The sequence below is a fragment of the Mercenaria mercenaria genome, chromosome 4, assembly GCF_021730395.1.
Source record: "Mercenaria mercenaria strain notata chromosome 4, MADL_Memer_1, whole genome shotgun sequence".
NCBI lineage: Eukaryota > Metazoa > Mollusca > Bivalvia > Venerida > Veneridae > Mercenaria > Mercenaria mercenaria.
This window is the reverse complement of record NC_069364.1, coordinates 63,470,569-63,497,750: the sequence shown is the minus strand read 5'-3', so window position 1 is coordinate 63,497,750 and position 27,182 is coordinate 63,470,569. Positions and strand designations below refer to the sequence as shown.

At 37.2% G+C, this 27,182-nt stretch overlaps 1 protein-coding gene across 1 annotated transcript in view; it reads left to right on the top strand.

The window, feature by feature from the left end:
* LOC123551942 (serine-rich adhesin for platelets-like) overlaps nucleotides 1-27,182 on the top strand; it is a 101,039-nt gene that overhangs the window by 65,882 nt on the left and 7,975 nt on the right. Inside the window, exons 14-20 of the mRNA XM_053541503.1 lie at nucleotides 1,471-1,589; nucleotides 8,805-8,876; nucleotides 11,299-11,463; nucleotides 22,104-22,211; nucleotides 22,893-23,062; nucleotides 23,922-24,011; nucleotides 24,820-24,966. Coding sequence (XP_053397478.1) covers nucleotides 1,471-1,589; nucleotides 8,805-8,876; nucleotides 11,299-11,463; nucleotides 22,104-22,211; nucleotides 22,893-23,062; nucleotides 23,922-24,011; nucleotides 24,820-24,966 — 871 coding nt within the window. The remainder of the gene's footprint in view (nucleotides 1-1,470; nucleotides 1,590-8,804; nucleotides 8,877-11,298; nucleotides 11,464-22,103; nucleotides 22,212-22,892; nucleotides 23,063-23,921; nucleotides 24,012-24,819; nucleotides 24,967-27,182) is intronic.

The window sequence follows — 27,182 nt, the reverse complement described above, 5'->3', positions numbered from 1 at the left end:
CTAATGAATTAAGTTATTGCTTTCACTTAGCTGCACTCCATTACTACAGAACTTAATTTCATCCTGCTACTAATGGGCTTGAAAATGAGTGAAAATTCGCCAAATTGCAAACCTCATGGTGCTAATCCTAACACTATTTTTATGTATTGCCCTAAGTGCAGTTCATTTGATTAAAGCTTCTTGAAGTTAATATCTGAAAACTTACAAAAAATCTAAATGTTTTTTATGGGTAATAGCTTTTAAAACAATTTAAATATCCTGAATGATATATTTTTCTGATTTATTCAGATGTATGCATTTTTAATGGAGAAATACAGTCGAACTTCGATGGCTCGAACTCGAGGGTCCCGTGGAAGTTAGAGTTTTCTGTTGTTCGAGCCATCCAAATGGCGGCCATTTTGAATTTGGGAATTCGAGGGAATGATGTGTTACAAACCTTACATCGTAATATATTGTCATATTGTACATAAATGTGTGTATGATACGATGATAAAAAAACAACGAACGCTGAAATATGCTTTATTATTTATTTTCATACATGACATAGATGCAGAAAAAACACAGATAAAACACTATATAATTATAAGAATTTGGTGAAGACAGCATAAAATAGAAAGACATGAATAACAAACCTTTTAGAATCATAGTCCGGTACAAATATTATCAAATATATTGCTTTCCAGTAGCCGACTTAGCTGTCGCCCCGTATCCGGGTCATTTACTAAGTTATTCAGCCACGCTAAAGCAGTATGAAAGTTGACGTCGGATCTCCCGTTTTTATGCAGAAAAAATAAAGACAGATGTAATATGTACATTGCTCAATCATTTTAAATAATTTTATTCGTATAAATCAAAGCCCATTAAAGCATTGCAGTGAACGAACGTCAGTTTGTTTAATTTGTTTGTCGTATACTGACGCTAATTACGCAAGCGTGTGAAAATTACGCACGCGCCGGTTAAAGGGGAAGCTTGGCGAATGTCAGGCAGAAGTGTGAAAAACTTTGTAAACACAAGCCATCCCGGCAAAAATTATCTGTTCGACTGAATAGGTGTAATTATCACTGTAATTAAGCCATGGGGACCACCAAATGAGTTTGAGAGTTCGAATTATCCAAGTTCGAGCGATCCGAGGTAGAACTATATAGAATAAAGAAGGAATAAATTTGGGACCGGGCGAAGAGTTCGAGTGATCCCGGGTGTTCGAAAGATCCGAGTTCGAGCAATTGAAGTTCAACTGTATCTCTTTTCAGCTTTATGATAAGCAGCCATGTCAAATATATCAGTCTGAGTGTTCAAGATAATGTTTAGAGTTATTTTGTGGAACATTATGTGATACATTTATTTATTTATTTATCTAAATAATAGGAAAACTTTAATTGGAATTCTATAGGGAGCTTTAACTTTGTATTCAAATAAGCGATATATTCCAACAACCAATATTCAAATAAGTGGAATCCACTATATTTGCAGCCCAAAAAGACGAACTGCTGAAACAGCTACCTCAAAGTTTACAGGGAGAAAGAAAATCACTGGAGAACAAAATTGCTGCTGTAACTAAAAATATAGACATGGCGAAAGATCAGTTTCAGGTCAGAAACAGATAAATGTTTTAGTAACCCAGTATCTTAGTTTCTGATAATGTTGACAACATGATATTTTTTAGTTTCCATAAAGGTAGTTCTTTTTAAATCATGTGCAAATCCTTAAAAATTCTGTTAAAAGCCACAGGAAAAATTGAGAATTATGTAGAGCAGACAGTTAATGCAGGGCATTAAGGCGAACAACTGGCTTAAGTAGTCATCCCGCTGAAAAGCAAAAAGTGAATATATCAAAATTAACCCAGATAAAGCTCTTGTAAATGCTGTAAAATATGATGTCAGGAATTACAAATATCTAGCTCTTTAAATGATATTTTTATACGCCTGAAGGGACGTATTATGTTGTGACGTTGTCCGTCTGTCTGTCCAACTGTTAGAAAATTTGTGTCCACTCTTGAACACCTTGAAGGATTTCAAAGAAACTTGACACAATGTTCATTACATCGAGACGACATGCATAGCTTATGTTTTGGATGGTTCGCTTCAAGGTCAAGGTCAAAGGTCATATGACTTTGTTTTGTGTCCGCTGTGTTACTCTTGAACTGCTTGAAGAAACTTGGCACAAATGTTCACCACATTGAGACGATGTGCAGAGCGCATGTTTCAGATGACTCGTTTCAAGGTCAAGGTCACTCTTAGGGGTCAAAGGTCATACCTCAGGGCATATATAGCACTGAATTGTTTATGTTCCTGCAGTCAGATATGTAAAATAAAACACGAGCCCTTTCATGGTGAACTATTGTGATCACACTTTGTCCATCGTGCGTGTGTCCATCGGTCGTCAACAATTGTGTTTAAACAACATCTCCAAGTTATTGCCAAATTATTGCCGTAAGGTCAAAAATGGCCACGCCCCTGTGTGTGACATGTACATACTAAAGCAGACCTGTTTATATCTATGGATTGTCTGTAGTTTCTTCAATTGTGTTTAAACAACATCTCCAAGTTATTGCCAAATTATTGCCATAAGGTCAAAAATGGCCACGCCCCTGTGTGTGACATGTACTTACTATGGCAGACCTGTTTATATCTACAGATTGTCTGTAGTTTCTTCAGTTGTGTTTAAACAACATCTCCAAGTTATTGCCAAATTATTGCCATAAGGTCAAAAATGGCCACGTCCCTGTGTGTGACATGTACTTACTATGGCAGACCTGTTTATATCTACAGATTGTCCGTAGTTTCTTCAGTTGTGTTTAAACAACATCTCCAAGTTATTGCCAAATTATTGCCATAAGGTCAAAAATGGTCACGCCCCTGTGTGTGACATGTACTTACTATAACAGACCTGTTTATATCTATGGATTGTCTGTAGTTTCTTCAGTTGTGTTTAAACAACATCTCCAAGTTATTGCCAAATTATTGCCATAAGGTCAAAAATGGCCATGCCCCTGTGTGTGACATGTACTTACTATAGCAGACCTGTTTATATCTACAGATTGTCTGTAGTTTCTTCAATTGTATTTAAACAACATCTCCAAGTTATTGCCAAATTATTGCCATAAGGTCAAAAATGGCCACGCCCCTGTGTGTGACATTTACTTACTATAGCAGACTTGTTTATATCTATGGATTGTCTGTAGTTTCTTCAATTGTGTTTAAACAACATCTCCAAGTTATTGCCAAATTATTGCCATAAGGTCAAAAATGGCCACGCCCCTGTGTGTGACATGTACTTACTATAGCAGACCTGTTTATATCTATGGATTGTCTGTAGTTTCTTCAATTGTGTTTAAACAACATCTCCAAGTTATTGCCAAATTATTGCCATAAGGTCAAAAATGGCCACGCCCCTGTGTGTGTCATGTACTTACTATAGCAGACCTGTTTATATCTACGGATTATTTGTAGTTTCTACAGATTGATGTTTAAAAATATGGACTACAATTTACCAAAAAATTACTATTTGAAAATTGCCTAGGAGATTGGCCAATATCAAATTGGTGCTTTAAAATTATGAGTGGCAAACATGAAAATTTCTACATTTTACTTTGTTCTAAATTGTAACCATTCTATAATTTTGACTGGTTCGGATAATTTGCCTTCGAATCAGGTTGCAAAAAATCGATACAGATACGCATTCTGCTTTTTATGTCACTGCGTGATATAAAACGTGTAATAAAAAACATCTTGGCTCATGGGTTTCAGTTTGCAATCAATTAGCGGATAAGTTATGGGGAGAAGAATAAGCTCTTACTGGTTTGTTTTAATTACTACTGATTAAATGATTTTATTCCTTTAATTTTCTAGAAATAAACAAATCGGCGAAACATTTTAAGTTTTTGAAATAGAAAGCAGGTTTTCTGCTGTCAGTCTGCCATTTTTATATGCCCGTTTGAAAAACGGGACGTATTATGGGAACGCCCCTGACGGGCGGGCGGCGTCCACAGACTTTGTCCGGAGCATATCTTCTTCATGCATGGAGGGATATTGATGAAACTTGGCACAATTGTTCACCATCATGAGACAGAGTATCATGCACAAGAACCAGGTCCCTAGTTCTAAGGTCAAGGTCACACTTAGAGGTTAAAGGTCAAATTCAAGAATGACTTTGTACGGAGCGTATCTTCTTCATGCATGGACGGATTTTGGTTTAACTTGGCACCAGGGCTTCGGAAATTTGCCGGTTTGTCGGTTTTGGACCGATTTTTTACTTTTCAGACCGATTCGTGAAGTGAATAAACGAAAAAAATCGGTCCCGTAAAAATGGAGAAAAGTATAAATTTCGGTCTGATATCTCAATACACGACCACCTGCCAAGCAGGAAATTGTTGGTCACACCCTCAGATAATCAATAAACGTGTCAATCGGTCTGATTGTCACTTTGATAATCGGTTCGTAATCAGCACGTGATGCAATCAGCGCTCGCGCGGCACATCCTTTAATGTTTGCAGACAGCAGACTGCAATGTATTAAACATTTTTGACTGGTTTCCAAATGTTTCTGACTGGATCCAAATCATTTCGACGGGGATCCACCTCTTTTATTTAGAATCCGGCGGATGGTTTATTTCAAAAGGTTATGTCTGATCATGGGTAAAAAACAAATGGTCACTGCATTTAATCATGTACATTATAGGTCTTTGATTTAAAGAGACATCACACGGAAAATGGATAAGAATATTTTTTATAATTACTTTATTTGAAAAAATTACATGATTCATTTGTTGGGGCTCCAGTTGAAACAAGTGCAGAAAATCGTCTTTGAAACCCGACTGTACAAAAAAGAAAAAGAAAAAAAAAATGGACCGGCAAACATGAATGATAAAGAAAACCGGAGTGGCGCTGTTTATCAAATTGGTCTTTTAAAAAAACGTTCCAAAATGAAATTTTGTTTACATCAGAAGAGAACATATAACTTTATAAAATGTAGTTGCTTATTGAAGTACAACGTAAGTGAAATGAAATATCCGTGGCCAACCCCCGTGACCTTTTGGTACTATACATGCGGGATTTTCGATCTCAGCATTCACATAACGTACACATTCGGTCCGCGGCAGAGTTTTCTTAAAATACTGAGGCTGTTTAGCACCAAGCAGAGGATATTTGTCGTGTAATTCACTTTGACGCATTGTATTTTATACAATTCCGTCAAAGAATGAGGAAACATCACAAAGTATCTGCCGTGTATACGGTACCGAAGTCACGTGCATTGGCTTTTAGACTAGTTACGTACACGGTGTCAGTGCCGGCAATTTTGTCCTTGCAGGTAAAACATCGAAATTTAAACAAAGTAACGATCACACATAACACTGAATAACTGTCTTCATTGTATGAATTCGCGGTGACCGGTAACTCAGTTTTAATGCATGACATGCTTATTTCTTTACTCTATCACGTTTTACAAAATATGTAATATTGGGAATGCGGTGGAGGGGGTAGCGCCGATGTCAGGATTTTCGTTTCGGACCGATTGAGTTATCAAAATTTCCGGAGCCCTGCTTGGCACAATTGTTAACCATCATGAGACGGAGTGTCATGCGCAAGAACCAGGTCCGTAGGTCTAAGGTCAAGGTCACACTTGGAGGTCAAAGTATACAAGAATGAAAACTTTGTCCGGACCATATCTTCTTTGTGCATGGAGAGATTTTGATGTAACTTGGCACAATTGTACACCATCATGAGACGGAGTGTCATGCGCAGGTCCCTTCTTTAGAATTACTTCCCTTTGTTTAATCCCCCGCCGTGGCGGAGGGATTATAGGAATGGTCTGCGTCCGTCCTTCCGTCCTTCCGTCCGTCCTTCCGTCCTTCCGTCTTTCCGTCCTTCCGTCCGTAACAAAATCGTGTCCGGTCCATATCTCCTAAACCCCTTGAAGGATTTTCATGAAACTTGGGTCAAATGATCACCTCATCAAGACGATGTGCAGAACCCATGAGTCAGTCTTGTCGGTTCAAGGTCAAGGTCACAACTCAAGGTCAAAGGTTTGACCCTGCCATTTTGTGTCCGCTCTATATCTCCTAAACCCCTTGAAGGAATTTTATAAAACTTGGGTCAAATGATCACCTCATCAAGACGATGTGCAGAACCCTTGAGTCAGCCATGCCAGCTCACGGTCAAGGTCACAACTCAAGGTCAAAGGTTTGAGCCTTCCATTTTGTGTCCGCTCTATATCTCTTAAACCCCTTGAAGGAATTTTATAAAACTTGGGTCAAATGATCACCTCATCAAGACGATGTGCAGAACCCATGAGTCAGTCATGCCGGCTCAAGGTCAAGGTCACAACTTAGGGTCGAAGGTTTGAGCCTTCCATTTTGTGTCTGCTCTATATCTCCTAAACCCCTTGAAGGACTTTCATCAAACTTGGGTCAAACGATCACCTCATCAAGGCGATGTGCAGAACTTATGAGTCAGCCATGTCGGTCCAAGGTCAAGGTCACAACTGAAGGTCAGAGGTTTGAGCCTTCCATTTCGTGTCCGCTCTATATCTCCTAAACCCCTTGAAGGAATTTTATAAAACTTGGGTCAAATGATTACCTCATCAGAACGATATGCAGAAATTATGAGTCAACCATGCCAGCTCAAGGTCAAGGTCACAACTAAGGGTCGAAGGTTTGAGCCTTCCATGTGGTGTCCACTCTGTATCTCCTTAACCCCTTGAAGGATTTTCATCAAACTTGGGTCAAATGATCACCTCATCAAGAACTCATGAGTCAGCCATGTCAACTGAAGGTCAAGGTCACAACTGAAGGTCAAAGGTTTCAGCTCTGTATCTCCTAAACCCCTTGAAGGATTTTCATGAAACTGTGGTCAAATGATCACCTCATCAAGACGTTGTGCAGAATTCATGAGTCAGCCATGTCAGTTCAAGGTCAAGGTCACAACTAAAATCAAAGGTTTTACCCTTTCACTATCCATAGCAGTGGCGGGGGATTTAGCTGTCATTCAGACTGCCTTGTTGTAACTTTAAATAGCTTATATTGCAACTTTTTCATTACTAGTCGTAGGGAAAAATCAAGACCACTTTTCTGTAGTACAACATTCATATTACATCCAATGTTGAGGTGTATTTTGACCTATCTCTACCAGGTAAGGAATTTTGTGTGGACTTACAAGATTTTTTTTTTTTTTTTTTTTTTTTTTAAGATTAACTTCCCTTCGTTGAAACTATAAATAACCTATATTGTAACTTTTTTATAATTGATCATAGGAAAAAACCAAGACCACTTTTGTGTGGTACAACATAGATGTTACTTTCAAATTTTAGGTGTATTTTAAGGTATCTCTACTTGGTAAGGAGTTTTTTTGTGGACTAAGAAAAACAAAAGAATTACAATAATTACTAAACAACCACAAAATTAAGATTCCATTTGCAAATACAGGTGCTATTTGCTAATTTGCTGCAACGGGCATATATTGTGACATTCTTGCACTCTTGTTCATGAAATGATTTTAAATAAGAGGTAGTGTCACCATAAACTTTAATGTCAGATACTGCCAAATGCTGCTAAACTGTCTTTGCATCATCACAGCATATTGTTGAAACTGGAGATTTGGACAATTTTTAAAAAAGTGTTATCGTATCCAGATATAATATTTTTGGATATATATTGAGAAGCTATGTTCTGAAATTTTAACATTAAAGTAATAGACATGATAGATGTTATTGTAACAGAAATGATACTAGAATTTATTTTTATAACACATACATATCGAGGGTTCAACGCAATAAGGGCGTATCTACATATAGTTATTATATGTAGATACGCCCTTATTGCGTTGAACCCTCGATATATCAGACTTATATTCTACAGGAGGCATGACCAGAAAGTAGAAATATGTAGTGACACTCATTCATAATTTGGATATTGTAGTAGGTCATATATAAAACTTGAAACATATTATTATCAGTCAGAAAATGCACCAAAGGCTGTGTTAAGGGCCTGCATTTTCAAAATTTTCTTGGGGAATGTTTGCCCTGGAGATGGTATCCTCCTCCCACACCCTTCCACCATATTGCCACTTTGTAGTTTGATGTGCCCTTTTACCAACTGCCACACTGCCCATTTCAAAATCTGATTTCAGCACTGTTTTACTAATGGAAATTAGAAAAAAAAATCAAAGCAAGAGGGAACACCCCTCCCAACACCCACCTGCTGTTGACTGTGTAAAAGTGGCTCAAACTTTTTAAGCCCAGTGTGGGCTCTGTCTGTCTACATGGATCAATATGAATAATTGAAAGTGAGGTGCAGACTGTAATTTGCAAGATATTACGCCAAAATAAAGGAAACCTTGCCCTTGCCATATGGCCTCAGCACGACTTTATCCGCAGTAACTAATGACAAATGGTCAAAACTACTGATAAATCACTTAGGGACTACTGACATGGTTTTGAAGGGGTCGTCAGCAGGTCTGCTATAGGCTTATATATAAGAAACTTTGAAAATCTTCTCAGAATCAATAACAACTAGAGCTTTGATATTTGGCATATGATATCAGAGTTGTATGTCTACCATCATTGTTCAAATTATTGCCCTAGGTTAAAAAAATTGTGTGACATGTATATAATATAGCCTAACATAGAAGAAACCTAACTCACTACTTGTACCATTGTGTTAAACAAACACACTTGAAGCCTTCACATGCTTTAGGGTCAATGACCCTCTTGTTTAAACAGGAGCTGTTGGCATTATGCAAAGTTTGAAAACCTGGTTTTTGTGGAACATCCACGTTTCTTGTGTTTCATTTTAGTGTTTATTGTTTACAGAGGCAGAAGCTTCGAGCAGATCTCAGAATATTGGAAAAACAGAAAGAAGTTCTTGAGAGCAAATATGTTTTGGTGAGTATGACTCATAGTTAGGTATTTGCAACAGTTCGGTTTACTTGATTGTAGTGACATATTTATTTACTTCATTGTCAGGAAGAACATTAATTACATTTAAGTGGTTAAACATTACTTACAGTGTTTTTAGCTCGACTATTCAAAGAATAGTCTAGCTATTCTACTCACCCTGGCGTCGGCGTCCCACCTTGGTTAAGTTTTTGCATGCAAGGACATACAGCCATCAATTAAAGTTATATAGCTTTGAAACTTATTTTTTCTTTTTCTAGGTCAATTACCAACCTCTCTGGGTCAAGTCCCATAACTCTGACATGTATTTTGAGCAAATTATGCCCCCTTTTGGACTTAGAAAATTTTGGTTAAAGTTTTACATGCAAGTTACTATCTCCAAAACTAATGCAGATATTGATTTGAAACTTCACATAAAACTAGTTGATAGCAGCAAGTCCCATAACTCTGACCTTCATTTTGGCCAAATTATGCCCCCTTTTGGACTTAACAAATTCTGGTTAAAGTTTTGCGCGCAAGTACATACAGCTATTTCTAAAAGGCATATAGATTTTAAACTTATTTTTTCTTCTTCTAGATATATTGCCAACCTCACTGGGTCAGGTCTCGTAACTCTGACATGTATTTTGAGCAAATTATGCCCCCTTTTAGACTTAGAAAATTTTGGTTAAAGTTTTACATGCAAGTTACTATCTCCAAAACTAATGCAGATATTGATTTGAAACTTCACATGTGTCTTCTGGGTTATAAAACTAGTTGATAGCAGCAAGTCCCATAACTCTGACCTTCATTTTGGCCAAATTATGCCCCCTTTTGGACTTAAAGCAAATTCTGGTTAAAGTTTTGTGTGCAAGTACATACAGCTATTACTAAAAGGCATATAGATTTGAAGCTTATTTTTTATGCCCCCGAAGGGAGGCATATAGTTTTTGAACCGTCTGTCGGTCTGTCGGTCTGTCAGTCTGTCCGCAATTTTCGTGTCCGGTCCATATCTTTGTCATCGATGGATGGATTTTCAAATAACTTGGCATGAATGTGTACCACAGTAAGACGACGTGTCGCGCGCAAGATCCAGGTCCGTAGCTCAAAGGTCAAGGTCACACTTAGACATTAAAGGAGAGTGCATTGATGGGCGTGTCCGGTCCATATCTTTGTCATCGATGGATGGATTTTCAAATAACTTGGCATGAATGTGTACCACAGAAAGACGACGTGTCGCGCGCAAGACCCAGGTCCATAGCTCAAAGGTCAAGGTCACACTTAGACATTAAAGGATAGTGCATTGATGGGCGTGTCCGGTCCATATCTTTGTCATCGATGGATGGATTTTCAAATAACTTGGCATGAATGTGTACCACAGTAAGACGACGTGTCACGCGCAAGACCCAGGTCCATAGCTCAAAGGTCAAGGTCACACTTAGACATTAAAGGATAGTGCATTGATGGGCGTGTCCGGTCCATATCTTTGTCAACCATGGATGGATTTTCAAATAACTTGGCATGAATGTGAACCACAGAAAGACGACGTGTCGTGCGCAAGACCCAGGTCTGTAGCTCAAAGGTCAAGGTCACACTTAGACGTTAAAGGTCATTTTTCATGATAGTGCATTGATGGGCGTGTCCGGTCCATATCTTTGTCATTCATGCATGGATTTTAAAATAACTACGCATGAATGTGTGGCACAGTAAGACGACGTGTCGCGCGCAAGACCCAGCTCCGTAGGTCAAAGGTCCTAAACTCTAACATCGGCCATAACTACTCATTCAAAGTGCCATCGGGGGCATATGTCATCCTATGGAGACAGCTCTTGTTCTTTTTCTAGATCAATTACTGACCTCACTGGATCAAGTCCCATAACTCTTACATGTATTTTGAGCAAATTATTCCCCTTTTTGGACTTAGAAAATCCTGGTTAAAGTTTTGCGTGCAAGTACATACAGCAATTACTAAAAGGCATATAGATTTGAAACTTATTTTTTCTTTTTCAAGATCAATTACCAACCTCACTGGGTCAAGTTCCATAACTCTGGCATGTATTTTGGGCAAATTATACCCCTTTTTGGACTTTGAAAATTCTGGTTAAAGTTTTACATGCGAGTTTCTATCTCCCAAACTAATGCAGATATTGAATTGAAACTTCACATGTGCCTTTGGGGTTATAAAACTAGTTGATAGCAGCAAGTCCCATAACTGATATGCATTTTGGTCAAATTATGCCCCCTTTTGAACTTAAAACTCTTTTGATAATTAACCTTTTTGGGTAATATTTTCCTGCTTCTGGGACAGTATTTCGAATAGTCGAGCTTGGCTGTCTTACAGACAGCTCTTGTTATAGGAGGAATCAGAACGTGACAGATTTTGATACTTAAGTTATCCAGTTGCTAAATGTTCTAGATATATGTATTGCAGCCAAAGACAAATGTAGATCCACAGCAGGAGAGGAAGGCAAGGTCTAATTTACTGCTGAGAGCCCATGTTGTTGCAGGCACACTTAGCAGAATTGGTGGTAATGAATTGCGGGCAGCTTTTCAGAACTATTCTGGTCCTGCATTTGACGTTGTCATCGTTGATGAGGTAATTGTTTTACTTAATCAGAAAAATTATAAGGTTTGATTATTGCCTTGAATCAGTCTGTTCAAGCTTAAAGGGAAAGGCAATGTTGTTCTCATGTTAAATCAATCTGCTAGGATTTCTTAAATCAAGCTTTAATGGTTGGATTCAAGACAATTGAGCTTTAACAGACTGATTCAGGCAATGAAGTTTCAACTGTCGGGTTCAAGGTTATTAAGTTTTAACAGTCAGATTTAAGGCAGTTAAGCTTCAACAATCTGATACAAGGCAATTAAGCTTCAACAGTCTGATAAAAGGCAATTCAGCTTAAACAGACTGATTCTTGGCAATAAAGCTTTAAAAACCAGATTCAAAGTAAATTTCACCTAAAAGCTTTAACTGACTGATTCAAGGCAATTTCGCTTAAATGGAGTGATTCAAGGCAATTACGCTTAAATGGACTGATTCAAGGCAGTTACGCTTAAATCAGGGTTCGCACAGACTTGAAAACTTGAATTTCAAGCTGCTAGATGAAAAGTGCTTGAATTTGCAAAAACCTCCTTAAAACTCCTTGAATTCGTTTCTTGCCTTGAAAACTGCTTGAAAAGTGCTTGATTTTATGATAAAAGTCCTTGAATTTCCTTCTTCAGAAATTTTGGTCAGCTTAATAAAAATAGATCGTAAAAGACGCTTTGTTATATGTACGCATCGCCATGTTTTATGTCTACATAACCTATGTGTACCGTACGATACGGGTTTTAAACAGACTAGGACTAGGAAAATTACGACTTGTAAAAATTACGGACACCATTTCCGTTACCGATATTGAAGAAAATGTCGTGTATTTTCAACAAAAAGTGGCTTGTATCCTATCCATGGCTGGTCAAGCACGAAAACAAACGGAAAGCCATGTGCAAATATTGTAACAAAGTTATTGACATTAGTTCAATGGGTGAATCGGCACTGAAATTGCACGTCAAGTCTGAGAAGCACAAGAAAAATGTACCTGATCGAGAGTCACCCACGGCCACTCTTGATGTGTTTACTATTCCACCTTCGCCCCCAGCAGCCAGAGGCACCTAAAACTTGATCTTATATGACATGATAAGTCGCTGTTGATGTAAGAAGTGTTGATCAATTGTTTGCCAGTCATTTTGTGTGTGATAAAGTGTTGATCAATTGCAAATTGGAACTTTATAGAAAAACTTATATCACGTGATAGTAATTTTGGATGTAAGAAGTGTTCACCAATTGTAAGCCAGTCATTTCGTGTGTAATAAGTGCTTGTTCAATTTTTTGCTTATTCTTGAAAATGTAATAACAGTCCTTGAAAACTCCTTGAAAACCCCTTGAATTTTTTGTCAGACTGGCTGTATGAACCCTGTAAATGGACTGATTCAAGGCAATTACGCTTAAATGGACTGATTCAAAGCAATTGCGTTTAAATGTACGTTTAAATGGACTGATTTAAGGCAATTACGTTTAAATGGACTGATTTAAGGCAATTACGTTTAAATGGACTGATTCAAGGCAATTACGCTTAAATGGACTGATTCAAGGCAAATATGCTTTAACAGTCTAATACAAGGCAATTAAGCTTAACAATCAGATACAAGGCAGTTACGCTTTAACAGTCAGATTCCAAGAACAAGGTAGTTAAGCTTTAACATTTAGATTCATTAAAAGGCATGGAATGCCTGACAGTAAGTTAATTTTATATGGAAGCCATCCTCAAGCCTTTCATAATGCTGGAAGAACTTTTACAATCACACCACTGTTGAAAACGGTATGGCAGTTTGAAATTTAAGAAAAGTTGATCATGGAGGCAGCCATTTTTAGCTCACCTGTCACATAGTGACAAGGTGAGCTTTTGTGCTCACCCTTCGTCCGTCGTCTGTCCGTGCGTCTGTCCGTCAACAATTTCTTGTCTGCACAATAGTGGTTTCATTTATGATTTTATTTTAGCCAAACTTGCACACAATTTGTATCACCATAAGATCTCGATTCCTTTCTTGAACTGGCCAGATCCCATGATGGGTTCCAGAGTTATGGCCCCTGAAAGGGCCAGAATTAGCTATTTTGACCTTGTCTGCACAATAGCAGCTTCATTTATGATTTGATTTTAACCAAACTTGCACACAACTTGTATCACCATAAGATCTTGGTTCCTTTCTTAAACTGGCCAGTTTCCATTATGGGTTCCAGAGTTATGGCCCCTGAAAGGGCCAGAATTAGCTATTTGAGGGGTGGCTCTGGATATTTCTAAGCTGTCGCCAACACTTTCGCCATTTGGCAAAAGTTGGAGCCAAAGAGGAGCCACTGGAGCCAACATTGGTGCCAGTGCCAAGAGATTTTACCTGAATTATAAACTACAAGAACGAAAACAAATACTAAACTTCAACTTCATTTATTTCAGTTCAATTTCAAAACTACAAAAGTAACAAAACAAATAGAATAAAAAGCAAAGTTTAAAGAACATTTTAGTAAAACGAGTGTCTCACAAATTTTTTTAATCATTTCTAAATAAAGTACAAACTGCGCTATAAAAAAGTCCCCTTTAAATTTTCATCCGAAATTTTCGCGTCCGAAACTCGTAAATTGATCAGGTGTACGATCGAACGCCGTGGAAGTTTTCGTGCATGTTTCGATTCTTTTGCTTTAAAAATGCCCGATTCTTGCATCAACTTGTTCAGATTTATAGTTTTACTTGATTTATTTATTAATTTTTCGAAAACAAAACCAAACTTCTCAATATTTTTACAAATTACATGTATTTATACGGCTGTTCAGACGTCCGCGGAATTGGTTCCCGGGCAATTCATTTATAGAAATTGGCCGTGATTGAAATAAATTTGGAGGCAATTTTATAATAAAATCAAGAAATAACGTAAGACTGATACATTAAGATCATGCTGAAGAAGGTTTTAGTCTGCACTCGATAAAATTATCGGCTTTTCACGCCGATTGAAAATTTTTAAAATGGCGGCGGCTTGCAGTATTGATAAATAACGCTACGATTGGTTGAAGTTTGACAGGCAAGTAGGCGGAGTTAACCAGGGATTTATCGATAATTGACATCGGTTTTACAACATTAATTAATTAAACAAACATATTACAACTCGGCGATTCGGATACGCCCGCAGGCGATAATTAACTTCACAGCGACTAGGTAGGATGATCCTTGGTGTCATTAAAAAAATGTCTCGGCCCGATCTTTGCTTTGTTGTCGCCAGAAACTTTCGCCAACTGATCCAAACTAGCGCCAGAATTTGTAAATCGGCGCATTTGGCGCCATTGGCGACCGACAGCGCGACCCCTGCTATTTTGACCTTGTCTGCACAATAGCAGCTTCATTTATGATTTGAATTTAATCAAACTTGCACAAGACTTGTGTCACCATAAGATCTTGATTCCTTAGTTGAACCGGCCAGATCCCATAATGGGTTCCAGAGTTATAGGCCCTGAAAGGGCCAAAATTAGCTATTTTGACCTTGTCTGCACAATAGCAGCTTCATTTATGATTCGATTTTAACCAAACTTGCACACAACTTGTATAACCACAAGATCTTGGTTCCTTTCTTGAACTGGCCAGATTTCGTCATGGGTTCCAGAGTTACGGACCCTTCAAGGTCTAAAATTGGCTATTTTGGCTTTTGCAGCCATATAGAGACTTCATTTATGGTTTTATTATCCCCCGCCGATGAAATCGGGAGGGGGGTATTGAAATGGCGTTGTCCGTCCGTCAGTCCGTCAGTCTGTCAGTCCGTCCGTCCGTCCGTCCGTCCGTCCGTCCGTCCGCAGCCATTTCTCAGTAACTACTTGGTAGAATTTCATGAAACTTGAAATAAACATGAACCAACATACTGCGATGATGCCCGTCAAGTTTTTTTTTTGATTGGTCAATTTCCCTCAGAGTTATTGCCCTTGATTTAATAAAAAATGTCCATCTGCAGCCATTTCTCAGTAACTAACAGGTAGAATTTCATCAAATCTGAAATAGACATGAACCAAGATACTGCGCTGATGCCCGTCAAGTTTTTTTTTTGATAGGTCAATTTCCCTCAGAGTTATTGCCCTTGATTTAATGAAAAATGTCCGTCTGCAGCCATTTCTCAGTAACTAGCAGGTAGAATTTCATCAAACTTGAAATAGACATGAACCAAGATACTGCGACGATGCCCTTCAAGTTTTTTTTCGATTGGTCAATTTTCCATATAGTTATTGCCCTTTAATTGTTTAAAAATCCACAGATCTGTACATAACAAACCAACCAATTGGAAGAATTTCATTAAACTTCTTTCATTCTTTTCCATGAACATTTATTATAAACATGTGATGTTGTGTACCTACACCTGGTCACCACCTTACCTTGGTCACCCCCGTCCCCCTCCCCCCCCCCCCCCCAATTTTTTTTTATTTTTTTTTTTCATTTTTCGTTTTCTATCAATATTTATAATCAACATGTAAACTGTTGTATCCTCACCCCACCCCCCACCCAAACAAACCATTCATTTTCTTTTAATTTGATTTTGACTAATGAAATTATTTGCTTCTTGGTAACATTCTTAACTTTTTGCTGGATATATTTTTTTGCCGTTCCTCAACTCTGACCCTTTCGGCGGGGGATTCCAATTCATCGAATTTGCTTGTTTGATACAAACTTCCAAAATAACTTCAACAACAATAATTCTTGGATTCCATGACATATCAGATCCAAGCGTAGGTTCAGAGTTATTTTATAGCTGATTACCTCCCCTGATTGTAATCAAAATGGATTTATATCAGTAAGTACTTATAGGACTTATTTGAAATTTCATTATTGTCATTAGTTGGACTGAGACAATCAGGGTAGATAACTATGGACTGATTTTATGTCAAATTACCTCCTTTTATTTCAAATTAAAATGGGTATATCTCCGTAACTAATGAAGATACTGATCTGAAATTTCATTTATGTCAACAGATTTATTTGGCAGATCCTCCTTTTGTTCACTTACAATAATTTTTTTTAAAATTACTTCCCTTTTACTTTACTATAAATAGCTTATTTTTAGTAACTTTTTTATTATTGGCCATAGGGAATAACTGAGTCCACTTTTCTATGGTACAACATGGATGGTACCTCCAATTTTTAGGTGTATTTTGACATATCTGTACCTTGTAAGAATTTTTTTTTCTTTTTGGTTAAATTTCTTCCCTTTGTTGTTACTGTCCTTTGGACTTAGATATTTTTTCTGAGGACCTTCTTGTCCTCAAGTGCAATGATAACAGGTGAGCGATATAGGGCCATCATGGCCCTCTTGTAGTGTGTTTATGATGTCATTTTATTTAGCAAATAACCTTTTAAACTGATAAATTTTATATGTTTCTTGAGTGTAAAATGTAACACATGGTGATTTCTTTCATTATAGCTGGAAAAAGTACAGAAATTATTTTACAGAAATAAGTAAATACAGTTTAAACAAAATGGCCACCATTTTGATCAAATATTTAAATGCTCATAACTTTCTCATTTTTAAGCCAATTTTGAAAATTCTTTCACTTCTTTAAGTAATAGTTATAGTATGTGTGAGAGTGTGTTACCAGGATATATCAGAGCTAGGGGTGCATCGAGGGTATTTTTCTCTGCACATATCGTTGAGGCCGGTAGGCCGAGACAGATATGTGAAGAGAAAAATAACGATATGTACCCCTAGCTCTGATATATCCTGGTAACACACGAGCACTACATATTATAACTGTTTTATCGCATAGTTTATCATTAAAATTTATATATTATTTTCATTTAAATTTGTTTATTATTATTTTTAATATTTTGATTCCCTTTCTGCGCCTCGCTGACTGAAACACTAAAACTTCTGTTTTAGAAAATGTGTTCCCCAGATAAAAGTACCCAACAAATTTCTGCACTGGTTTTAAATCTTTGCATTTCATTGGCCAGACATATTGTAAAACTTGTTGTTTTGTTTGTAAAAAAAATCAAAGAAAAAGAAACATTTGAGAAATCTCAGAATTTCATATATTTCATGTATTTCTGAATTTGGCAATAACTATCAAGTTTTTGAAATATTCTAGTTTATTTATTCTTTTACTTTATAAATGTAGGTGTTTGTGACAATTCTTTCTCTGTGAACTGTAAATTTGAGCTAAAATCATCTTTTCTTTGAAAGGAAAAAATTATACTCCCTTGATAGGACCTCAATAGAGAAAAAGTGTTCCGATATATATCGGAACAGTTTTACTGTGCTGATATATATCGGAACACTTTTTTTCTTATGAAACTCCATAGAGATTTCCGTGTTGATATATATCGCAACAGTTTTGTAAGATATCAGCACAGTTTTGTAGTAATAATGTGTGTTACTATGTATAACATGCTGCAAAGATCAAAGGAAAATTGCTGCACTATGCGATAAATGATTTAAGAAATCCTAGAAGATAGACAGCTTTGCCTTTCCCTTTAATGCTCAGTTGCCTTGAATCTGACTGTTAAAGCTTAATTGTCTTGTACCTTATTGCCTTGAATCTGACTGTTAAAGCTTAATTGTCTTGTACCTTATTGCCTTGAATCTGACTGTTTAAGCTTAATGACCTTTAATCTAGTAGTAATGCTTAATTTTAATGATTTGTTTTTGAGTAAATTTGTTGGCTAGTTAGTAATTTAATAATTTCTTATCTAGGTATTGAGTTTTAATTAGACAATAAACCAGTTTGGATGTTAATACCTGCTAAAGCATCTGCTAAATGTAATGGAGTGGCTGACCTCATATAAATGTATGGCAAAATTTGTTTTTATACGCCCGAAGGGACGTATTATGTTATGACGCTGGTGTCCGTCTGTCCGTTAGCAATTTCGTGTCCGTTCTGTAACTCTTGAACCCCTTGAAGGATTTCAAGGAAACTTGACACAAATGTTCACCACACCGAGACAACGTGCAGAGCGCATGTTTTGGATGTTTCGCTTCAAGGTCAAGGTCACACTTAGGAGTCAAAGGTCATATCAGTTTGTTTCATGTCCGCTCTGTAACTCTTGAACCCCTTGAAGGATTTCAGAGAAACTTAACACAAATGTTCATCACACCGAGACGACGTGCAGAGCGCATGTTCCGGACAACTGGCTTCAAGGTCAAGGTCACACTTAGGGGTCAAAAGTCCTATCAGTTTGTTTTGTGTCCGCTCTGTAACTCTTGAACTGCTTGAAGGATTTCAAAGAAACTTGGCAGAAATTATGTTATGACGCTGGTGTCCGTCTGTCTGTCTGTTCGTCTGTCTGTCCTTCTGTCCAGTTTGTTTCGTGTCGGCTCTGTAACTCTTGAACCCCTTGAAGAATTTCAAGGAAACTTGACACAAATGTTCACCACACCGAGACGATGTGCAGAGCGCATGTTTTGGATGTCTCGCTTCAAGGTCAAGGTCACACTTAGGAGTCAAAGGTCATATCAGTTTGTTTCGTGTCCGCTCTGTAACTCTTGAACCCCTTGAAGGATTTCAAAGAAACTTGACACAAATGTTTACCACACCGAGACGACATGCAGAGCGCATGTTCCGGACGACTGGCTTCAAGGTCAAGGTCACACTTAGGGGTCAAAAGTCCTATCAGTTTGTTTTGTGTCCGCTCTGTAACTCTTGAACTGCTTGAAGGATTTCAAAGAAACTTGGCAGAAATGTTCACAACACTGAGACCATGTGCAGAGCGCGTGCTCCGGATGACTCGCTTCAAGGTCAAGGTATAAAAAACAGACCTTTTTGTGTGCTTGTAATGTTTTGTTTCTCTGTGTAATTAATTAGTATGGTCTTTGGTAGGATATGGTTTATTGTATGAATTTTTGTGTGTCCGAATAACCTTTATGCATTTAAAAGAAGTGCAGCCATCATGTAATAATACTTGAAATACAGCCGTCTTGAAATACTACTTAATTGAAACCCAACCATTATGTAGTAATACTTTATTGGAACACAACCATGATGTAATAATACTTTATTGAAGTGCAGCTGTCTTGTAATGATACTTTATTGAAATGCAGCCATTGTATAATACGCAACCATCATGTAATAATAACTTCACTGAAACACAGCTGCATTTTTAGCTTACCTGTCACAAAGTGACAAGGTGAGCTTTTGTGATCGCGCGTCGTCCGTCCATGCGTCCGTCCGTAAACTTTTGCTTGTGACCACTCTAGAGGTCACATTTTTCATGGGATCTTTATGAAAGTTTGTCAGAATGTTCACCTTGATGATATCTAGGTCAAGTTCAAAACTGGGTCACGTGCCTTCAAAAACTAGGTCAGTAGGTCTAAAAATAGAAAAACCTTGTGACCTCTCTAGAGGCCATATATTTCATGAGATCTTCATGAAAATTGGTCAGAATGTTCACCTTGATGATATCTAGGTCAAGTTCGAAACTGGGACACGTGCCTTCAAAAACTAGGTCAGTAGGTCAAATAATAGAAAAACCTTGTGACCTCTCTAAAGGCCATATACTTCATGGGATCTGTATGAAAGTTGGTCAGAATGTTCATCTTGATGATATGTAGGTCAAGTTCGAAACTGGCTCACGTGCGATCAAAAACTAGGTCAGTAGGTCTAAAAATAGAAAAACCTTGTGACCTCCCTAGAGGCCATATATTTCATGAGATCTTCATGAAAATTGGTCAGAATGTTCACCTTGATGATATCTAGGTCAAGTTCGAAACTGGGTCACGTGCCTTCAAAAACTAGGTCAGTAGGTCAAATAATAGAAAAAACTTGTGACCTCTCTAGAGGCCATATTTTTCATGGGATCTGTATGAAAGTTGGTCTGAATGTTCATCTTGATGATATCTAGGACAAGTTCGAAAGTGGGTCATGTGCCATCAAAAACTAGGTCAGTAGGTCAAATAATAGAAAAACCTTGTGACCTCTCTAAAGGCCATATTTTTCATGGGATCTGTATGAAAGTTGGTCTGAATGTTCATCTTGATGATATCTAGGTCAAATTCGAAACAGGGTCATGTGCGGTCAAAAACTAGGTCAGTAGGTCTAAAAATAGAAAAACCTTGTGACCTCTCTAGAGGCCATACTTGTGAATGGATCTCCATAAAAATTGGTCAGATGTTCATCTTGATGATATCTAGGTCAAGTTCGAAAGTGGGTCACATGCCTTCAAAAAGTAGGTCAGTAGGTCAAATAATGAAAAAACGTTGTGACCTCTCTAGAGGCCATATTTTTCATGGGATCTGTATGAAAGTTGGTCTGAATGTTTATCTTGATTATATATAGGTCAAGTTCGAAACTGGGTCAACTGCGGTCAAAAACTAGGTCAGCAGGTCTTGAAATAGAAAAACCTTGTGACCTTTCTAGAGGCCATACCCTTGAATGGATCTTCATGAAAGTTGGTCAGAATGTTCACCTTGATGATATCTAGGTCAAGTTTGAAACTGGGTCATGTGCCTTAAAAAACTAGGTCAGTAGGTCAAATAATAAAAAAACCTTGTGACCTCTCTAGAGGCCATACTTTTCATGGGATCTGTATGAAAGTTGGTCTTAATGTTCATCTTGATGATATCTAGGTCAAGTTTGAAACTGGGTCAACTGCGGTCAAAAACTAGGTCAGTAGGTCTTAAATTAGAAAAATCTTTTGACCTCTTTAGAGGCCATATTTTTCAATGGATCTTCATGAAAATTGATCTGAATGTTCACCTTGATGATATCTAGGTCAGTTTCGAAACTGGGTCACGTGCGGTCAAAAACTAGGCCAGTAGGTATAAAAATAGAAAAACCTTGTAACCTCTCTAGAGGCCATATTTTTCATGAGATCTTCATGAAAATTAGTGAGAATGTTCACCTTGATGATATTTAGGTAAAGTTCAAAACAGGGTCACGTACCTTCGAAAACTAGGTCAATAGGTCAAATAATAGAAAAACCTTGTGACCTCTTTAGAGACCATATTTTTCAATGGATCTTCATGAAAATTGGTCAGAATTTTTATCTTGGTAATATCTAGATCAATTTCAAAACTGGGTCACATGAGCTCAAAAACTAGGTCACTATGTCAAATAATAGAAAAAACGACGTCATACTCAAAACTGGGTCATGTGGCCATGATCATGCTCTTTAATATGACACCAATACCATTTATTTCCAGGAAGTGGACTCTAGACTGATTCAAATAAACTTTTATCACATGGTAAAATAAATTAGTATAACCTAAACTATATGCAGCCATCACTTAAAAGGGAATGAATTCCTAAACATAATTGATTGGATATGAAAGCCATTCATCCAGTCATCCATAAAATTGAAAGAATTTTAAAAATCAAACCAATTGCATTTTGAAATTTTAGAAAATATATAACCATGGAGGCAACCATTTTAGTGTGTTTATGATGTTAAATACACATTGCTAAGTTGTTGGGTTTTTTTAGCAGACACCTTTTAAAATTGATAAATTTATTTTATATATTTCTTGAAAATGATTATTTCTTTCATTTTACAGGAATTATTTTACAAAAACAATGTTGCCTTCCCTTTAAATGTAACTTAAGTTACATTGATATCAAAATAAAACACTGAACAAAAATATTTACATTTGATGAAAATCCAAAATTTGTCAAAAACTCGGAAATTTGCAGATCTTTTAAATCATTGAGAGATGTCTATGAATATATATGCTCTATATTTTCAGGCAACACAGGCTATAGAACTAGAGACACTGATTCCCCTGCAGTATGGGGTAACCAAACTTATCCTGGTTGGAGATCCTGAACAGCTGCCACCCACAGTACTCTCACAGGTACATTACAATGTTTACATATATTACATACACCAAGTCTTCTTCAGAAATTCTAGCAATGTTTGAAAAAATAAATGATTTAACGTCTGTTTAGAAATAGCGCAACACTGACTACTGTTTATACGTTTTGACATTTGCTGTTGTTTGATCTTTGCTTTACACATTGTGTCTGAAATCATTAGTCCTCCACCTCTGATTCATGTGGGGAAGTTGGCAGTTACTTGCGGAGAACAGGTTTGTACTGGTACAGAATCCAGGAACACTGGTTAGGTTAACTGCCCGCCGTTACATGACTGAAATACTGTTGAAAAACGGCGTTAAACCCAAAACAAACAAACAAATCATTCCATGAAAAAGATATATGACATTTTTAGTGGAACAGTTGGTGTTGCAGTTAACTAATAGTATGAAGAGAGGAAGAAAATTTTTATCACTGTTAAAAGACCTTGTGTCTGAATGGACGATAAGTCTACAAGATTGTTAGGTCCTTTAAACTCAGTCCAAGATTTACATGGTATATTCATGAAGCTTTTATACTGAACAATTCGACAACAGATTCAGTAAATCTCAGTACTATTTAATGATCAAGTTTTATTCTAGAAATAAATATTAAATAAATACTGAAGTTACTTTATACATAAATGAGTCAACACTGCAACATGATTTCCTTTACGTTATCAGGTTGCTGTAGAAAATAAGTTCAACATGTCACTGTTTGAGAGATTAGACAGTCATTTTAAGTATGGAAGCATCAACCCAGTCATCTTGCTTGACACGCAATATAGAATGGACCCGGAAATTGCTTCTTTCCCAAACAACTATGTCTACAGTGGAAAAATAAAGAATGACAAGTGAGTATAGACAATGCAGTAAGAACTTCTGTCAGATAGATTTTAGTCAGTAAATCCCTTAACCTGCTGGCGGCAAGTGATCCTGCCTTTGTGATCAGCACAGACCAAGATCAGCCTGCACAATGCGTGCAGTCTGATCATGGTCTGCATTGTTCCCCATCAGTCAGTATCTTTTTGGTAAGCACCCCTTTTAACATTTAATGGTACTGTTCAAATTGAAAGGCGGACAAGTTCGTTATAGTATTTTACCAGGGTAAAGATTAATGTTTCAGTAAAAATGAAATCATATACAGTTGAATCTCGGTATCTAAAATTCTAAGGGATCAAGCATTTTACTTCGACATGGCAAAATTTGACTTTAAATCGTCTTTTGTGCATGTGGTTTTAGAACAGATTTGAAAATGAGATAGCCGGAATTTTGAGCGAGTTTGAAATATTGAGTTTCAACTGTATATGCACTGTAAAATCATTTAATTTTGTGGGCATGAAATTTCATGGTTTTGGTCAAAACTGCAATTTCGTGGGGATATGAATTTGTCGATTTCAACTTTTGAACATAAAATTAATGGAAATTTTACTTGTTCATTGGGATTATATTTCATGGATTGACTGGACCACGAAAATTAATCCCACAAGAACATAAATGATTTCAAAGTATATACCTAAACTTGGTTGCCAGGTTAAGTTGTTATGCTGAATTTTTTTTAATTTTAAGAGTTATTCCTTATGTCAGGTGTAGTTTGCAACTGTATATTTACATTGTCGAGAAACTAGCCAAATTTAGCAGAGCATACATGCTTCAGTCCATGTAGATTTAATTTTTACAGATCAGTTTAATACAATTAATAAATTTCTGCAGGTGTCTGGAGAAAAGAACACAGATACCACTGGTTCCTTATCTGTTATTCAATGTTTCTGAAGGCAGAGAGCTATTTTCACAGGGTACCAGGTAAGAACTTTACTTGTTGCCGGCTTTCTTTTTGTAATTTAATGTTTCTGAAGGCAGAGAGCAATTTTCATTTGGTTCCAAGTAAGAACTTTACTTGTCTTGTTGCTTAATATTTCTTAAGGCAGCAAGCTATTCTTGTAGGGTGTCAGGGAAGGATTTTACTTTATATTGGTTCCAGTTTGCTTCTTCTGTGTACCAGGTTATGATTTCATGGGCAATACATTTTAAAGTTTATGGCCAAAGAGCTATTTTGTTAGGATGTTAGTGCATGAAAATCAACTTATGGTCATGAAATCAATGAGAATTTTATTTGTCCTTTGGGATTCAGTTTCAAGGACTGATCAGTTTGACTTTTATACCCCCACACATTTATGGGGGGGGGGGAGTGGGGGGCATATAGCGTTGCTGCTGTCCATGTGTCCTGGAATCTTGTGTGTCCAACTCCTCCCACACTATTAGCCTGATTTGCTTCAAACTTTTACAGATCAACAAGCTTGATGTATAGTTGACCATAAAGGAATGATTTTTTTCTGTGATTATTTTTGTCACAGTTATGGCCCTTTGATTGTTTTTTTTATATGGAATATAGAGAAAAATCTTGTGTGTCTAACTCCTCCCACACTATTAGCCTGATTTGCTGTAAACTTTCACAGATGAGCAAGCTTGATGTGCAGATGACCATAAAGGAAATAATTTTTTCTGTGAATATTTTAACCGTAGTAAAACTGTTATGGCCCTTTTATAGTTTATATATTGCAGGTTTGCTGTAGAGATGCAGTATTTCTAGCTTGATTCTTGTTCATTTCAGGTCCATGAGTAACCCATTGGAGGCAAGATTTACTGCAGAATTATGTCACTTTATTGTATCAAAGACATCAGTCATTGAGAAAGTTATAGGAATAATAGCTCCCTACGCTAAACAGAAGTCTGAGATTCTCAAGGAGCTGGAGAAAAGGTTAGTTTACTGATCTTCTAAAATCATTAACCCTTATCATTATGAACACAATTGATTCTGCCTTTGCGACCAGTGTAGATCATGATCAGCCTGCACGTCCGGGCAGAATGTTTTCGGTAAGCACCCCTTTTAACAATTAATGGTACTGTCCAAACTGAAAGATGGGTAAGTTCATTATAGAAATTTAGCAGGTTAAGGGTTTATGCACAGGGAATATAATTTATATGTGATTAGTTAACCAGATTTAAAGAATGTTATCTGCAAGTGTTTTCGTGCAACAGAACCTTACACATGCCTTCCCCATGTGAAATTGCACATGCCATCCCCATGCGAAATTACACATGCCTTCCCCATATGATATTAAACCTGAGAACATTTGTTTATCATTTTTGTTGAGCCTGCTTGCGGTGAGCTCTACTTCGTCGTCACTTTTGGCGGGTCGGTGTATCCATGCGTGCTTCCGTCAGATTTTGTCCGGACCATAACTTTGACATGCATAGACCAATCTAGTGTATATTTAGCATGAATGTTTACCTCAATAAGAAGGAGTGTCATGCGCAAACCCCATGTTCCGATCTCAAAGGTCAAGGTCACAGTTGGAGGTCAAAGATCAAATTGAAGTTTGCCTGGAGCATTTCTTCTTCATGCATGGTGGGATTTTGATGTAACTTGGCATGAATGTTCACCATTATGAGATGGAGTGTCATGCGCAAGAACCAGGTCTCTAGGTCTAAGGTCAAGGTCACACTTAGACAGCCGGCGGGCTTGACATTCTGCCCATGGGCATACTTGTATTAAAATTATGCCCCTTTTTAGCTCACCTTTCACATAGTAAGAGGCCACATTTTGCAATCGATTTTAATCAAACTTATACACAACTTGTATTGGCATAATATCTCAATTCCTGACAAAAACTGGCCAGATCCCATCATTGGTTCCATAATTATGGGTCCTTAAGGGGCCAAAATTTGCTATTTTGGCTGTTGCAGCCATATAGTGACTTCATTTATGGTTTGTAATAAGACAAACTTGCAAAATATCTTTAAAAACAGTAGATCTTAGATTCCATGATGGATCTGTCAGATCCAATCATAGGTTCCAGAGTTACAGCCCCTGATTGATCAATGAAAGAGTCAAAATTTGTTAGTTTTTACCTTATGAACATGATACAAGTGACATTTTACATTTGATTTTAACCACACTAACACACAAGTCACAATAAGATCTCAGTTCCTTTGAAAACCGGCTAGATTCCATCTTGGGTTCTAGAGTTACTGTCCCTGAAACGGCCAAAATTTTGGCTCTTTCAGCCATATAGAGGTTTCATTTGTGCTTTGATTTGATACAAACTTGCACTTGATGATCTCTAGGCCAAGTTCAGAACTGGATCATGTAGGGTCAAAAACTAGGTCACCAGGTCAAATAAATGGAAAAGCTTGTTAGTACCCTAGAGGCCACATTTATGGCTCTGTCTTCATGAAACTTGGTCAGTAGGCCAGATCAAAGGAAAATCTTGTTAACACTCTTAGAGTCCCAGTTTAAGTTTGAAAATCATGAGATATTATCAGAATGTTTGTCTTGATGACCTCTAGATCAAGATCAAATCAGAGATGTGTGGGGTCAAAAAAACTAGGTCACCTGGTCAAATCAAAGGAAAAGCTTGTCAACACTCTAGAGACCACAGTTGTAACCCAGTCTTCATGAAACTTAGTCAGAATGTTTGTTTAGATGATCTCTAGGTTGAGTTTGAAACTGGGACATGTGTGGTCAAAAAGTAGGTCACTAGGACAGATCAAAGGAAGATCTTGTTAACACTCTAGATTTGAAACTCATGAGAATAGGTCAGAATGTTTGTCTTGATGACCTGTAGCTCAAGTTCGAATCTGGGTCATGTTGGTCAAAAACTAGGTCATCTGTTCAAATCAGAATAATACCTTGTTAACACTTTTTAAGCCACATTTTTACCCTATCTACATGAAACTTTGTCAGAGTGTTTATCTTGATGATTACTAGGCCAAGTTTGAAATTGGGTCATGTTGGGTCAGATACTAGGTCACCCACTCAAATCAAAGGAAAAGCTTGTGGGGTCAAAAACTAGGTCAGTAGGCCAGATCAAAGGAAAATCCTGTTAACACTCTTGGAGTCCACAGTTTAAGTTTGAAAATCATGAGATTTTGTCAGAATGTTTGTCTTGATGACATCTAGGTCAAGATCAA